Genomic DNA, 3,993 nt, shown 5'->3' on the forward strand with positions numbered 1-3,993 from the left:
TGCATGTAAATAAGTTAAAAAAAAAAGATGATGAGGTAATTATGTTTCAAAAAGAGACGCTCTAAAAAATTTCCTCTTAAATTTATTAGCACTAAAATAAACATAAAATAAGTGCAATATAAATACAAAATCAATGAAAAAAAATAAACAATGTCATATTTACATAAGACATAACTAATTGATATTAAAATTTATTAGTTGTAAAAATAAATATAAAATTAATAAAATTATTTAAATGGCTCGTGAGGTGCATAAGTAATTAGAATTCTTTGTCAATAAAATTTAATAATATATGAAAATAAGTATAAGAAACTAGAAACAAATATTATAAAAGTAAAAATAAATGACATATTATATAAATTAAAAATGGAAAATTAATTTTATTTAAATTTAAATAATTTACTTTTATAAATTAAATAACGCTAAAATGAATAAATGCTACAAAAACTAAAATAATTAAAGGTTATATAAATTAAAAATAAATACTTAAATCATATATTAGAAAATATATACCATTTCAACTAAAAATTATTTATAAATAATTATTAATTAGTTTAAAATTAAATAAAAGAAATTATACAAGTTAAAATTAAGTTTATATTAAAAATAAAAGTAAACGTAAAATAAACTTAAAATCTATTGTATCATGAGTGAATGATGTACATTAACTATAAAAGACATAGTGAAATTTATATTTTTTTTTATCATATTCAGTTTCAATGAAAAAGCATAAAAAGATCATGAGTTTATGTGATTAAAATATTGTGTGTGTTGTTTGATAGTTTTGTAATTTGTAAATATTTTTAAAAAATTATAGTTTCGACAGAAAAATTTCTACACACATTAAAAACATAATTGTTTTTAGATTTTTCTGATGCTTTTGAATAGTTCGCAAACAAATATTTTCCTACGAATCAATTGACATGAAGATGGAAAAAAGATTGACATGAAGCAAACACAAAAATTTATTATCTAATAGTAATTAGTTTTACAAAAATATAAAGCTCGGAGAAATACAAATATTACAGAAGCAAGATACAAAAATCCCAGAAGAGCCATGATGGTATTTTTGGATCAATAAAGAACAAAACTCGACTATCACGGTTCCTGAACTTGTTCATATTGCATAATATGATCTTTAATTGACCTAAAAATAAAAAACATTGTCCTTAATTGATCTAAATGGGCGAAAGTGAATTATTCGATTTTAAACCGCAAATTTAGGGACCAGATTGACCCTTGATTAGATATTGTAATATGATCACATAGCATTAATGGCTATTTTCATTCCACCTTGGCAGTGACCAGGGAAGGTGCAGATGAAGAAATTTTGTCCTTTGGAAAGCTTAATTCTATCTTTGCCTGATGTATAAGATCTGGAACCCTTCGGAGCTGTGCATGAATTATAGCCACCCTTGTTCACTGCTACCACATTGTGTGCTCCAACACTGTAATTGAAAACTGCAAAGGTAATTATTTAGTTAATACTCAATGTGGAATTATTAATTTTTTAAAACGTTTTATTAGTAAAGATAAGTAAAGAAAAATGATGCAAATAATATCCACAACATTCATCAAAAAAAAAAATACCCACAATATTTATCTCAGAAAAAAGATTTCCTTTTTTGTTCCTTTTTAATACTCTTGTACCTAATAAGTTTAATTCTTAAACTCAAATTTAACTTTATTCGTTACGTCCTTTGATTAGCGGACTAATGCTAAACGGAAGGATTAAATTCTAACGAAAATGAAATTCAAGAATGACATGTCGTTTGATCCTAAAATAAAAAGGATGAAAGTGGAAATGCATACACGGACTTTATCCTAATTTGTAATTACAACATAAACTTTGAAACTTGGCAATGTCAGTAACCAACTTTCATTTTTTGGCAAATTGGTACACCGACCAATCACGCAACGACACATGGCATTATATTACAATGTCTATGTTAGTATTTTTCGTGTTTGGTGTATCGATTTGCTAAAAGTATAAAGTTGGTTACTAATATTGCCAAGTTTCAAAATTTATGTTATAATTACAAATTAGGGTAAAGTTCGTTTATGAATTTACAATTAATCCATCCTAAAATAAAAAAGATGTAAGTGGAAATTATACTATATGTCAGGGATGTGTCAGAATAATTTAATCTTTTTAAAATTGGAGGGTGCATTTGAGTTTTAAAAAATAATAATTAAAGAAGCTCATATATATATATATATATATATATATATATATATATATATATATGTTTACCCACCCAGAGTTGAACGTTAAGAATATATTTATGTATTTTTTTTATAATAAAAGAAAATCTCCTATAGAAATCTACTATAATAAGCCAGTCATATCATAACACCTCATTAAAATAAGAATATTTTTGTAATTTTATTTGTTATTTGCATACACTTTTAAATAATGATATTATAAAAATACCCTCATTGTAATAAGGTGTTATGATATGATTAATTTAGTCTAAAGATAACGTGTTGGACCGAGTTTATATAAAAATTTCTCTTTTTTAGACTTTTTTATTTATTACTAGGTACAAAATTTCAAATTTAATACCTCACTCTATTAAAGACAACTGTAATACTAGATAAGTCATAAAGAATCAGAAAATAAGGCAAGATGTATATATCTTTTCATCATTTTAGTTTATTTAATAAATATTTTTAAAATTATTTCATATTTACCCTTATCTTTTTGACATTTACATACTTATAATTAGATATGATGTGACACGATACTATTTATTTATGTGTATAAAGTTAACCTTATATGGTGCATACAACATCTAACACATCCTCTTTAAATAGAAATATGGATATATTTGAGAAAGCTATAAAAGACAATAACATATATGGTAAGATTTCAAAAAAATTATATATATGATAAAATGACCAAATTTGTGGATAGATAAATATATTTTACTAAAAAAATTAAAAATCAAATCGAAGTCATATCGATGGTTGAATTGGTGATTTGTGTAGATCTAGATTTACATAAATAAATATGCCAATAACTTAATTATTTAAAATATAAGTGAATCTAATAGAAAAAGATAAATAAATAAAAAGGTGTCGATCATATACTAGTTGAAATGCTCGGGTGCGATTCCTGATTTTTTGACTACAATTTCAGTTAAAAAAAAATATTAGTGAAAATGAAAATAAGAAATTAGGGCATAAAAATGAGCATACCAAGTATATCACCAGCTCTAAAGCTCTTGCCTTTAGGCCAAGAAGCAAGATTAAAGGTCCAACCAGCACCACCACCAACAGTATAAACTGCAGCACTACCCATCTCCAACTGGAAAATCAACATGAACAGCACCACCATAGCCACCATTGCACTGCCTCTTCCCTGAGCAGCCATTAAAATTTTCTTGATCCAATCTAACTAAATTAACCCTAGCTAGGTTTAAGTTTTATTAGTGGAGTAAGGAATTTGAGTGAAGAAGATGAGCCTTTTAATAGAGGTTGTTGATAAGTGATTGTGGGGTCTATTGTATTCAAGATTTTGAGACTAAGTTAATGTGGGTTTGGTCAGTCTCATTATTTTTAGTTTGAACATTGTCAAGAAATTGTGACATGGGGTGACACTAAAAAAAGATATTAATTGTAGTGTTTTAAAAATCCGACCGGACAAAGACTAGTTCGATCTGAATTAATGGTTGCTTCGTTCAAAAGAGGGTTAAACTTGAAAAATTTGATTAGACTCGGAGGTTGATTGATTTCGACCAGTTTGACCAAAATTTATACTGGTTAAAATAATATACGGTAGATAATTAAATCTTAAATAAAATATATATATTTAAATTTTTGCACTATTATATTTTTTGAATTGGCTCCTCCATGTATATTTGTTAAAATTGAGTCCTGCCTTTTTAATTTTGTGGACATTAGTTCTTTCCGTCACGAAAATTAATTAGTATGTGTGCTCCATGTGCCGTTAGTGCGATTATTATAAATTAATTTTTCATAATAAGTTTT

At 25.7% G+C, this 3,993-nt stretch overlaps 1 protein-coding gene across 1 annotated transcript; it reads right to left on the minus strand.

Annotated features, from left to right (window-relative positions):
* Positions 1-941: 941 nt before the first annotated feature.
* Positions 942-3,464, minus strand: LOC126659677 (basic blue protein-like). The gene is made up of 2 exons (XM_050353002.2): positions 3,202-3,464; positions 942-1,461 (listed from the first exon to the last, which is right to left on the minus strand). Exons 1-2 carry the CDS (start codon positions 3,374-3,376, stop codon positions 1,262-1,264), a joined length of 375 nt encoding a protein of 124 aa, XP_050208959.1. The 5' UTR covers positions 3,377-3,464; the 3' UTR covers positions 942-1,261.
* Positions 3,465-3,993: the final 529 nt, after the last annotated feature.

The sequence above is a fragment of the Mercurialis annua genome, linkage group LG8 (genome assembly GCF_937616625.2).
Source record: "Mercurialis annua linkage group LG8, ddMerAnnu1.2, whole genome shotgun sequence".
NCBI classification, from domain to species: domain Eukaryota; kingdom Viridiplantae; phylum Streptophyta; class Magnoliopsida; order Malpighiales; family Euphorbiaceae; genus Mercurialis; species Mercurialis annua.

Excerpts from the sequence above, each read along its gene's own strand:
- LOC126659677 (XM_050353002.2), bottom strand. The coding sequence starts at position 3,376 with ATGGCTGCTCAGGGAAGAGGCAGTGCAATGGTGGCTATGGTGGTGCTG. Across the intron at positions 1,462-3,201 it reads TAGAGCTGGTGATATACTTG|TTTTCAATTACAGTGTTGGA; the intron begins GTATGCTCATTT and ends TTACCTTTGCAG.